This window comes from Caloenas nicobarica, chromosome 1 (genome assembly GCF_036013445.1).
Source record: "Caloenas nicobarica isolate bCalNic1 chromosome 1, bCalNic1.hap1, whole genome shotgun sequence".
Lineage (NCBI taxonomy): Eukaryota > Metazoa > Chordata > Aves > Columbiformes > Columbidae > Caloenas > Caloenas nicobarica.
In genome coordinates, this window is record NC_088245.1 from 32173115 (window position 1) to 32185522 (window position 12408).

At 40.4% G+C, this 12408-nt stretch overlaps 1 protein-coding gene across 4 annotated transcripts in view; it reads left to right on the top strand.

The window, feature by feature from the left end:
- Window positions 1–12143, top strand: part of PDZRN4 (PDZ domain containing ring finger 4) — a 250647-nt gene extending 238504 nt beyond the window's left edge. For all 4 annotated transcript variants that reach the window (XM_065642445.1, XM_065642453.1, XM_065642462.1 and 1 more), the window contains 3 exons: window positions 15–116; window positions 3553–3669; window positions 10498–12143. In XM_065642445.1, coding sequence (XP_065498517.1) covers window positions 15–116; window positions 3553–3669; window positions 10498–12024 — 1746 coding nt within the window. In that variant the 3' untranslated portion in view covers window positions 12025–12143. The remainder of the gene's footprint in view (window positions 1–14; window positions 117–3552; window positions 3670–10497) is intronic.
- Window positions 12144–12408: the final 265 nt, after the last annotated feature.

A 12408-nucleotide genomic window follows, 5' to 3' on the forward strand; every position in this document is an offset into this window, starting at 1 on the left:
CATTTGTTTTCTAGATAAATGGCCAAGATGTCCAGAATCGGGAAGAGGCAGTGGCATTGCTCTCCAGCGAAGAATGCAGGAAAATTGTGTTGCTGGTTGCAAGACCAGAGATGCAGGTTAGACTGAATAGATGCACGGAGCCAGAACCCGAGTTATACCATACATTCACTGTCACTGTAAATAATGAACTGCTGAGAAATAGGAATGCCAAAGTTCCTGACAAAAGGAGGAAACAGATAATTGCAGAGCTTTGTCCCTGTTTATCCAACAAAGAAAATAACATGATACTACTAGGGCTTGTTTTCTCCAAACTAAGCAATTGCTCTCCAGCAGAGTAAGCAGGTATACAAATAAAGCTGACAGCACTAATATGATATTAATAAAATATGAAGTAGAACTTGAAAACTATGTATTACTTGTTAGATGGTTCTTATTTGTTCTGGGGATAAATTTCCCGTACATACCTCAGTCATTTATATGAACTTACACAAAGCTGTAGTTGGTCATTGGTGATGGCTCTTTTTATCCTATGCACTTTTTTGGTTTATGTACCAATTATGGAACTTTCATTACAATACCATTCAGCAAACCTGGATCTAATTGTTTTTGAAGTACCCTGGTCCCAAGAACCTGCTTGTACATTACAAATTATATCTTGGGAGGTGCATTTTTAAAAGCTTTTAGAAAAATTTCTGTGGTTTTAAAAATAAAATAATGCTAATGTCAAGAATCTTGCCATGCCAAGATTTTTTTGTATCATTGCAGGGGACAGATGTTAGGTTGATCATCAGACTAAAGGAAAGGTAGAGTGTAAGAAGAGTACTGTTTGTATTTCCCTTTATATTCTGTTTATAGGCCATTGCAAAGCAAAATGACATTATATTGTCACACTTGTTTCCATCTGCCAACAATTCAGAATTGGTTACGTTGCCATTTGTCTTTCATGCTATTGATCTGATATTCTCAGTCTCGCTAGATACATACTCTGTATAAATTAAATTGAGTAAGTGTACTTCAGTGCCACTTGGAATCTCTATTTGAATACAGTAGTTATAAAAGAGTCACAATTTCAGCATTCATTTCCTTTATGTTTTTCAGGAATCTAAACAATTCCCATAAAACTGGTGACATACTACAGCAAAAAAAAGCCATATATCAGTTTATATTGCAAAATTATAGCCCTCACTGGAAGTTGCAGAAGTTTCAAAAGAGTTGTTTCAACATTATTCTTACTATTTTTCACTTAGACTTTGTTTTTCATTAGGGAACAGAAATCTACCCACTTATACAGGCCCAGGGCAAGTTCATTCTCTGTATTTGTTTAGACTGGTCAAAATGAAAAAGTTACATTAATATGAGATAAGGAATTACTTAGCTGTACCAATATAGGTTCCCATATGCATGCTCCTTTTGAATTATAAAAGTGTGGTTTGGCTTGGGCTTGGGGCTTTGGTATTGTTTGGGGGTTTTTTGTTTGTTTGTTTGTTTATGTGTTTTAAGAACGTATTCATACAAAACTGAAGAAGAAGCCATAGTGTGTCAGAAATCAGGCTGTCCACAAACTGATTTCTGCTAGTTGTGTTTCTTTGACTCTGGTAAAAGACAGCAGAATTAGGCAGGCTTTTATTCTAGATAGAAAATGTTAATGGCAATATTGCAATCTTGAAAGGTGACTGCTGAGCACGTTCATTTGGTAACAGGGAAAAAAACCTTCTCTGGCCATTTATTTGCACAGTGAATACCAATGAATAATTATATTTTGAAACAGAGCACCAGAGGAGTGCACAACCTGTTAAGTATGTAAACAAATGGCACAGGCATGTGCATTCACATGCGTGTATGTGCACACAGTGTATATAGTGCAAATGTATACTCTATGATTTTTATTCTAAAAGCTACAGCATAACATAAGCATTCCCATTACTTAGGTACTGGGTCTGCCACAATCATAGCAGCAGATTTGCCCAAGTGAGATACATCTTTTGTCCTCCAGATTTGTTAATCTCTGCGATTTCCTCAAATGAGAGAAATTCATTTGTGTCCGTTATGGTAGAGGAAGGCTGTGTTCATGCTTTCCTTGGGAAAAAAAAAGCAAACAAGACAAGTAAACAAAACTAGTGGCCAGTACCAGATTTTTCAGAGAATGGTTTGAAAGTCCCATGAAGAATAAATATGAAAATTACATGCCCTCAAGAAAAAAAGCCGCCTTCTAATCCCACACTGTTAGAGGCTGGCTTTGCCAAGGGAAATTGTGAAAGGTTTATGTTCTTTAGAAGAGGAAAGAGTTCATTGGCATGGGCAAAAACACATTAGAGTTTGTGAAGGAAACAGTGGTTTCCTGCCAGTATTCAGCTGTAAGTATCACACAGCATCACTCCTTGTGTGGCTTTGAACTACTACTTGCTGGTTTGGTATAACTTTTCTGACTGGCATCTGTGGCCGGAGCTCTCCTGGCTTTTAGGCAGTGGTACCTACAGCTGCTGTAGGTGTTGGCCCATGTTACATTGCTCTTGCTGTCTTGGGACATGAATAGTTGGTACTCTTACAATTGTCTAATGCTGACACTTTCACCTTTTAGCATATTTTTTGTCACCTTCTTCCTCTGGTTCCTTCACCAGTGACAAAACAATATGTGTTTTCTTCTGCTATGATCTCGTCATTGTGGCCAGGAGTGCTGCTGACCAATGTTTTTTTTTTCGACGCAGTGTGTCATCTGGCAAGGGATTACGGATACAAATGGCTGTGTGCCACGTGCACACGTGTGCACAATGAACAAAATGGGAAAAATAGTGTTTTAGGCTAGGGGTGCCTGTTTTATCAGTTTAGAAAGATGTGAAGAGTGCAAAGTGGGTACGGTAAGAGGAAATACTCACTTGACAGAAAACACAGCATCCCCTCCTGTCCTTTTGCAACACTGTCTTCACCAAATGTCGAAGTATTATTTTACACTTAGGGGAAAAAATAAACAAACAGATAAGCCTTGCTTCCAGGCACACCACAAGAACAAAAATAACCTCCCTTTAAATCACCGCCTCTTTCTGTCACCCTCTTCTGTTTGTTTCTTTACCTGGAAGATCAATGGGAAAACAGTGACAGAAACACAACATAAGGTTTCTATGGAGGTGGCAGCAGCAGGGCACAGCGCTGAGATGGAGGTTGTTAGAGGAAAGAGCCCGGTTGCCTCCTGGCCCTATTAGTAACGTTGCTGCTCTTTCAGCACGGGGGCTCTCGGCAGTAATGAACATGACAGCTTCAGGATTATGCGCTGCGCCTTTCATACCTTTTGAAAGGAAATAATGTCTGTGCTGTGCAGTCTCCTTCATTATGTGAGAAAATCAGTCATACTGTTTCAAGAAAGGATAAAAGGCATGAGTCCCATTTTTTTTTATCCTTCTTTTTCTTCTCTTTTTGAGACGTGAACTCCTAGCGCCTGGCTTTCTGAAGAGAATCATTAGGATAAAAAGAACTAGTCAAGCATTGCCATTTGGGTTTACTCTGTTTTAGCGTGTGTCCTTGCTAACATAATATAATGTACTAATGTATTCATTGCAGCTGGAAGAAGGGTGGCTCGATGATGAAAGGAATGACTTCTTAGAGGAGTTAAACTTGGAAATGTTGGAAGAGCAGCATAATGAAGCAATGCAGTACACAGCCAATGAAGTGGAGCAGGTAGGACTGCTACAAACATATCATTTGAAATTTTGCTAGATATACTTTTTATTAATAAGAGAATGAAATGGTGTCCAGTAAAATGGAGTTGAAGGCTATAATAGAATTCTGTCTCTAAAATGCTGTCAAGTCCAGCATGCTATAGGTAAGGAAAAGAACAATAGATGGTTAGGCCCAGTATCACAAGTCAGCAAACAACTGAGGAGGCTGTGATAAGTGCAGATTTCTCATTTTCTGTGAACACTCAGAATAATAGTGCTTTCCTTCTTTAATTTTGAAGTGTTTGGGGTTTACGTTGTTATATGTTATGTCAATTTTTTTAAATTAATTGTATCAATGTGGCACCTAGAGCTCCAAGTTGAGATGGATGACTCTCTTATATGCATGTGAGGTATGAGCCAGCCTTTGCACCAGAGAGCTTGCAAAACAAGATGGAAAAGGTGTTTAAAATAAACAACAGGTGTTTTGGTAATACAAGTGTATTTTTCTTATACTGGCAGCACACAGCTCAGCATTCGTTTTGTTAATGGAGACAAATAAGCATATTGATAGTATAGTCTCAGCTTGCTGCTGTCCCAACTTTTACCTGCCCATATGTGCTGTAAGCCGTGTGACTACAGCAAAGATGCATGCACACCCCAGCCATACAGTTTCATCAAGGGATGAGTATTCTCAGTTGTACTTTATTGTGGAAGGCGTGAGTGACCTTATCCACACCTGAATCAGATGATCTATCAGCATGCACACCTGTATGGAGCCAAGCAAATAAAATCCAGCTTCAGCTCCTGGCTTCCATGTATGTGCAGCTGGGGAGAAACTATTTTTTTCATCCACAGAAATTTGTGACTTGCAATTTTTTCCCCCTTCTGTATTGGTTGAAAGCAGAGCCTGAGGCATTTTTCTTTGAAGACAAAGACTGTGAGAGCTTTCCTTCTTCTGGAAAACAGCGAGCTGGTTTGGCTAACAGGAGACCTAGCTTCAAATACCTTACTGCCTGGTCCACACTGCGGGCTGGAATGTGCATCCAGCCTGTTTGCTCCTCACCTCCCCTCCAGCCTTGATGCTGGGCTATTGACCAAGTGGTAGCTCCTATTAAAGCTATTCACTGTTCATAAATTGAATATTCACTGGGACAGAGACACTGACAGAATAATTAAGTCAATTATCTGGAAGATGATAGATCAGATTACAAATCCTTGATCTTACAAGCATTTAATTATTTACACAAAGTGAAGTAACTCCAGGGTCAGATGTGAAAAGAGCCTTGCAACAGGATTTTTAGTGGCCTTTTAGTTATGACCCTCTTTTCCAGGCAGTGATCCAAGCCTCAGCTTCCCGAGTTAAATGTGCTGACTACTGCACTGCTAGCTACTTTGAACTGGCATTTGGCATCTTCTTTATTTTTTTAATCACAAATTTTATCTCAGCTAGCAAAACATTTCCTGTCAGAAAACACACTTGTTCTTCACAAAGCAATTTCCTTTGCACAGTGATGTTTTCACATCAACCCCCACTTCTGGAGGAAATTTTTGAGCAGGTCTGTCTACAAACCCTTACTAGCCCCTCACACGACATGTTGGGGCCTCTGAAATCACTTCACAGTTGTGACCTTCTGCTCCCAAGCTCTTGTCAAACTTTGGCTTTTTCACTGAATTTGGGTTGCAGGTAGTGTTAATTATTGAGCAGTGGTGTTCTGTGAAGTGATTTCACAGAAGCCATTGAGATTACTTATTCCCAACTGAGATCTTATACTAAGGATAGGGTTTGTTTTTTCTTTTTTCCCCTGTTGAGATTTTATCTTAGTGGAGAAAAGAGCTACCCTTGAAAAAATTATGGTCACTTGTGCTGTCAGTGCCTGATGTTGGTTGCTTGAAGTAATTCTAGGACATCCAGACATTTCTTTGGCCTTCCGATGAGTAATCGAATCAACCAAATGCAGCTTGGTGTGTAATGGGGCATCAGTAATTTGTGACAGCTGCTGTCTCTCTAGACTCTGTGTGGTGACTCGGCAAGTTGGAAAACTGGTTCTATACTCCTTGTTAGGCTGGGAAATCTGACAGTTTCCTGAGGTGAATCACATAATCCATCGGAGCGATGAAACTGCTCTTGTTGCAGCTGCCAGTGGCCAAGCTGCGTATCTTCAATCTCCCATGTTGGCCATGGAGATTTTGCACCAACACCAGCTTTGATTTTTGTGAAACAAAACACAGTCCTCTGGCTTCATATTCATCTGTCATCATGAATCTTGTGAACTGCAGGAATGAATACACACTATAGCAGAATATTCTTCCAAATATGAGTCTGTTTTACAGAGTGCCATTTTAACATTTAGTGTGAGCTGTCACAGAAAAAATTGGTACAGTTTGTAATAGAAGAATCAAGTAGATAGTCATGTCTTTTATGTAAGTTTTTGAGCCACTCTGTAGAATTCAATGAAGAATTTTATCTGCTCTGTATAGAATAGTCCAATAAACCTCAAGGAAAGATGTAATTCTCCATTTTTTATAACACATTGTACTCCTTCCCCTTTACAACATCGCAGTTCATTGTGCAGCAGAGATAACTTTCAGAAGAATACCATACATTTGCTATGCAGAAATTCTTATCGGGATCATGGAATTTATCAAAACCTATTAAGAAGAGAAAGAATTGGATAAAAAAAATCATTTGAATTCATTCAAAGCTGAGATGCAGAGAAAATATCTGGGGGAAATTCTTTTTTGAGGGAGGCCTGTTTTAAAAGAACAGCATTGTTTGCAGAAGAGCATTTTCCCTCTTAGTGCACCACTGATATCAATCCCAGTCTTCCCTGGTGGCTGAAGTACCTCGTGGTTATCCTGCCACTGGAGACTCCTCTTGCTGTGGTTTGTCTCCCTCTCACTGTCAGAGACTGACCGGAGAGCCCAGCAGCAGCATTTATTAAAACCTTCAACTGAATCTCGCTGTCTTCAAACTTCAGTAGCAGTCTGGGCTTTGAGTCCCAATATACCTCATAAATTGTAAAATGAGAATAGAACAGTGCCTGAATTCCTGCAAGATTAGCCATTTTATAGGCATGAATGCTTGCTGGAGCTGAAATGCAGAATCTTTTGAGGTTCATTTATTGCTTGATTGTACGCACCACCAGATTCGCCTTCTCATTATCTGAGTTCTCACTGCAAAGATGAGGCCTAAGGAGCCCTTTGGTATTTCAAACAGAAGTAATTGTAGAAGAGATTGACAACCTACGTTTGAAAACAAATACTTTGTTTGGAACAGATAATAGATAACACTGATAAAAGCAACGCACTGACAATTGGAGATTATCTCTTGCTTTTCAGAAGGGGCTTAACCTGGAATTAGGCTTGCTACTTTTCGAAATAAAATAATCTTATGTTGTAAAAGACTGCTCAGTCTGCACGTTTAGGAGCTCTGGCAAGCATGACAAGTCCAGGACAGAAATGCCAGGTACTACCTTACTTGAGTTACAGTGGATTATTTTAAAAGTATATGTCAAAAACATGCAGTACAATAAATATCTGTATTACTTTACATTTTCTTAATTGAACTAGCTGCAAGTATCCCCATAGTGCATTATAAGGGTATCCCCATAGCATTATAAGGGTATCTGCTTTAGGTTGAGAACAATGTGATTGTTCAGGCACTTGTTTCTTCCTGACAGGGGGGGAAACCCAAAGTGACTGACATTCAGCTGCATGTCCTATAGACACATTTGGCCAAATCAGTCCCACCCATGTGGTTTCTGTTAGACTGGAAATATGAGGTTTGCTTTGTTTACATCTTGTATATGTGTGTGTGTGTGTGTGTTAATTATGGGTAATGTAACGAGTAGATGGCAGCATATTCACTCAGTCTAAATCAAGTGGATGTTGAAGGAGCAAAGTTTAAATTGTCAATAAAAGAGGTGTGGAAAACAAGAGCCACTAATTCTGAAAGTGTTGATTGCACGGGCCTGAGCTGTAAATCTGTTTCCAACACCTGTACAAGTAGATACATTATGAGATTTTTTTCAGAAGTGCTCAAATATATGCTTGGTGGTGTGGCACCGTGCTGGAGACATCAGAGGAAGTATCAGGGACTTCCGCTCCTGTAAGCTGTATAACCGTGCTAACACAGTATTGACAAGCCACCATCTTTATGGGTTTGTTCATATGGATGCAAGTGGTGCTATGTCGCACACCTCAGGGTCAGAGACCAGATTGTAGCCTTCCTTGTTTGGTAATGCAAGTGAAGCCCTGCATTTGAGGCAGGCACCCGAATTCCTGGCTGTTCTGCAGCATGGCCTTCCCAGTGTCTGGTGGTGCTGTTCTCCCTCGTGTCAGTAGTTAAGTATTTTCCAGAGCAGTGAGGATCACGGGTTACACAGTGCAGTGGCCAGGGTGAGGTGTAGGTGGCCCAGACTGGGGTCACTGCTCTGCTGAAAGGTTTTGGGGGCAGAGGAGGTCGATACAATGTAGAGCAGCTCCAAAGCAGGTGAGAGAGGGGACCAGAATAGCTCATGTAGTGGCACTTACCTGGAGGAGGTAAACTAGAAAAATGCAAAATTAAACCTAAATCTCCAGCATTCCTGGTGAATGCCCTGGCCACTTGCCTGGTTCTTTCTGATTGCTCTTGGTTTGCATGTAGAATTCTCTAGACATTGGGTTTTTTCTCTGTGTAAAACATGACGTTTTGGAGCTCTTACAAAACAGGTGGTGTGGGAAGACGTTGCATTCCTACCACTTCTCCAGCTACTCCTGGAAATGGAACTAAAGTGTTGCAGCCACTTTGGAAAAATATAAAAAGAGCCTTAAAAAAAATCTTCCCATATACTTTATAATCCTTCACAGCAATGCATAAGCTGAGGAAAGAATAGATAAATGATAATTATAGAACAATTCTGCAATAGTTATTTATGTAGAGTGTTACAGGTGCTACTCTTCATATTGCCTCTTCCTCTGACAACAAGATACCCTTGTTTTTTAAGCGATAAGTAGAAAGATCTGAGAGTGTCTCAGATCGGGAAAATACATACCATTTAATTTTTTAAAAGTTGGAGAATTATCATGAAAGTCTACCTTTGTCCCTTGCGGTATCAAAACCTAGTTTCCAGAAAATTCTGACCCTACAACATCAAGAAACATTGAACATCTTAATGATCCCTTGAATAACACTGAATACATTCTGTCCCTTGATACTTAAATTCAAGGGGAGAGTTTCTCCCCATTTAGGGAGAGCGAGAGATAGTAATTGGCACATTACTGGTGTGGCTGTCCAAGCTACATGAGAATTAAACTTCTACTGTGCATTTTGTTTTCTGCTGCACATTGTATATGCAAAAGGATGAATGTAAAATGTATGCTGTGATTTTAAAGAGAAGGGGTTTTTTGCAGGTCTTGTCTGACAACAAATTGCTAAAACATCTTTTCGGAAATTTTTAACTGGTCCATCACAGACACTGAATTCCCCTAGTGTTGTGTTTCTTTCAATATTTATTTTATTGCACTGTTACATTGCATTTGAGGGGTGGAGGTTATTTTTGTTTTTCTGAGACTAGGCCATTATCTTTTCCTAACAATTAAAGAAAGGAAACCAGTCAAAGGATGTGTGATCGTGAGGTGCACATGAAGAGAGGAGAAAGGATGAGATGTGAGACACATTTTCATCCTGTTTTACTGCCTGTCGAAGTAGAGAAAAAGGGAATTATGACAGTGGCCTCTTTGAGTTTGTTTCTTTTCACTGAGTGCACTGTACCTTTTTTCTCCCTTGATTATTACTACCATTATACACAATTATGCAATTATACCTCCTAAACGATGGGCGGCGTTTGGTTGGTACAATGTACACTTAGATATTTGGTGAACAGGCCATATAAATTGCACTCGGCATGATTGTTCTGTAAAGGGAATGGGGGGCAATTCTTTGCAGTTTGAAAAATAGCGAGCCTGTCTCTTCAGACAGGTATTATCTCACATTATTTTAGAATATAAATAGGTCGAGAATATAAATAGGCTAGATACAATGAGTGGAGTGTGAATTAAAACACAACAGCCTAAAAGCTTGACATTGTACCTATGGCGACCACTCACTGTTGTTCTACGCTTAATGGTAAAAGGCTGTTTTTATTTCTAAGGAACATAAACTCTAACTAGGGAGCAAAAATGGTGTCTGGGGATGCAATGCAGAGAGGTCTATTTGAGCAAAATCCTAGAAGTCAAAATGAGCAGTCTTTCAGAAACAGAGTGCTGAAAACAAGAAGTGTGAGAGAGGGCTGTGGAGGTTCTAGTGGAAAAGGCTCTGCAGGCTTCAACCATGCCCATCTCTGTGTAGCAAACAAGGAGTTCACTGGTTAAAAAAAAAAAAAAGCAGCCCCACTGATGAAAGTAGTCTTTTTGCACCCTTTTAGATTGTTCTAGTCAGTTTGAATGGCTGCTTGCTCTATTTTTTTTTTTTAAGCGATACCAGTGCTGAAGCTTTTTCCCAAGTTTGAGAAGATTTCAGCTCCACCAGTCTCTGGCCATAATCCAGAATCAAAAACAGTGCACCATCTGGTGATCATTATCTTTAAGCACGGCAAAGAGATGGCTTAGCTAGAGAGGGAAATATTTCTTTCCGGACTTTAGAAGATATGTCACTAGCGCTGTAATTCATCCGCTTCACTCAGTATGGCCACCACAGCATGACTCTCAGAAATGTTTAAAAGCTATGAGCGATAGGACTGCTGTTTAGTGATCTGTTTTAATTCAGCTTAAATCAGATCCCAGCTGTTTAAGCAAAACAGAGCTGGAAAATATTCTCATGTAAGATGGTCTGCATTTGATAATCATTTTGCTTTGCTCATTTTTATAGCCAAAGAAACATGAAGAGGAGGATGGCACTACAGACACTGCAACCTCATCATCCAACAATCATGAGAAGGACAGTGGGGTGGGACCTACAGATGAAAGTCTGCGTAACGACGAGAGCTCAGAGCAAGAAAATGCACCTGAGGAGCAGAACAGCGCTACCCTGCAAAGCAAACGGGAGCTGGGCCACAGCCAAGATACGTTAGGAAGCGTTGAGCTCCAGTGCAATGAAAGCTTTGTGTCTGGGGAATACATTGAATCTGATTTCATAGGAAACCCAGAGGAGGAATGTGAAAGGTTTCGGAAGCTGTTGGAACTGAAGTGCAAGATTCGAAACCATGGGGAGTATGACCTGTATTACTCGAGCAGCATGATTGAGTGCAACAGAAGAGAGCAAGATGGAGTGGAGCATGAGCTGCAGCTACTCAATGAGGAACTGAGGAACATTGAACTGGAATGTCAGAATATTATGCAAGCTCACCGGCTCCAAAAGGTGAGGGATCAGTATGGAGACATTTGGGCTTTACATGATGATGGGTTCAGGAATTATAACACCAGCATAGATGTACAAAGAGGCAAACTGGATGACATCATGGAGCACCCTGAGAAGTCTGACAAGGACAGTTCCAGTGCCTACAACACGGCCGAAAGTTGCAGGAGCACTCCGCTGACGGTGGAGCGATCCCCTGATAACTCTCTCCAGAGGGCGATCAGCATCACCAACAGGAAAAACCTGAGGAGCACAATTGCGGCTAATCAGTCACCCTCAGGACAAAGCAGCAGGGAGACAACCTCAGCCAAAACCAAACCCAGTGAGCATAACAGTGCTGCTGAGGATGCAGTACTGGCATCAGAAAGCAGCAAGTTCACAGACCAGGAAAAGCAGAGCAGTGAGCACATTCCCTACCTGTCTCCATATCACAGCTCTGCTTACAGGTATGGGAATATACCTGCTCATGCAAAGCATTATCAAAGCTACATGCAACTTATCCAGCAGAAGTCTGCTGTGGAGTACGCCCAAAGCCAGCTCAGCCTGGTGAGCATGTGCAAAGACTCACAGAAGTGTGCGGAGCCCAAGATGGAATGGAAAGTGAAAATAAGGAGTGATGGGACGAGATACATCACAAAGAGACCAGTTCGAGACAGAATCCTGAAGGAACGTGCCTTAAAAATCAAAGAGGAGCGCAGTGGGATGACGACAGATGATGATACAATGAGTGAGATGAAGATGGGTCGCTACTGGAGCAAAGAAGAGCGGAAGCAGCATTTGGTGCGAGCTAAGGAGCAGAGGAGGCGGCGGGAGTTCATGATGAGGAGCAGGCTGGAGTGTCTTAAGGAAAGTCCACAGAGTGGCAGTGAGGGCAAAAAGGAGATTAACATTATTGAACTGAGTCACAAAAAGATGATGAAAAAGAGAAACAAGAAAATCTTGGACAACTGGATGACAATCCAAGAACTGATGACACACGGTGCTAAATCTCCAGATGGCACAAGAGTGCACAATGCCTTTTTATCAGTTACTACTGTATGAACGCAACTTCTTTCAGACAGTATACTACCAGTTTAGGTAGAGTACGATTGCCTCGTTCAATGTGGCATTTTTATATATTTTGTGACTGTTTATAGTTTGACCTTTTTGTAAGCAAAATTACCTGCTAATTTTTAATTTGTTTTTCATATAACGGTACCTTCTTTATCTGGCAGTCTTTCTTTATCTTGCAATATATTCATATTATTCATTTGTAGGAAAAAAAAAAAAGAAAAAGAAAAAGAAAATCAAAACAAAAAAAGCGGAGAAACCAATTACTTTCTTAACCTAATACATATTCTGTAAGTTAAGACCTGGATTTATTTCTCTAGTTCTCTTTTTTCTACTTTAGTAACAATACAATACCAAAACAAAATGCTTTATACT